Genomic DNA, 319 nt, shown 5'->3' on the forward strand with positions numbered 1-319 from the left:
CCAGGCGCCCCACCTCCAGCTTCAGCTGCTCCACCTGGCTCTGGAGCTGGCACTTCTCGCTCTCCAGAATGTGCCGCTGCTGCACCCTCTTGAAGCGGCACGACTGTGCGTAGCCGCGGTTCTTGAGCGTGCGCCGCTTCTGCTTCAGCCGGATGACCTCCTCCTTACTGAAGCCGCGGAGCTGCCGGTTCAGCTCCCGCACCGACATGGACACCAGCTGGTCGTCGGAGAAGCGCTCCTCCAGGCGCACGTGGTGGCCCGCGCCGCCGCCGTGGCCAGCGCTACCGTGGTGGGCGGCGTGGTGGTGGTGGTGGTGGTG

General features: G+C 68.3%; 1 protein-coding gene across 1 annotated transcript in view; it reads right to left on the minus strand.

The window, feature by feature from the left end:
* The window catches only part of MAFA (MAF bZIP transcription factor A), a gene marked incomplete at its 5' end in the record, with an annotated part of 9,573 nt that extends 9,254 nt beyond the window's left edge, over window positions 1-319 (minus strand). The window contains one exon of the mRNA XM_025047595.1: window positions 7-319. Within this exon, the coding sequence (XP_024903363.1) occupies window positions 7-319 (313 nt within the window). The remainder of the gene's footprint in view (window positions 1-6) is intronic.

The sequence above is a fragment of the Pteropus alecto genome, unplaced genomic scaffold (genome assembly GCF_000325575.1).
Source record: "Pteropus alecto unplaced genomic scaffold, ASM32557v1 scaffold105, whole genome shotgun sequence".
NCBI lineage: Eukaryota > Metazoa > Chordata > Mammalia > Chiroptera > Pteropodidae > Pteropus > Pteropus alecto.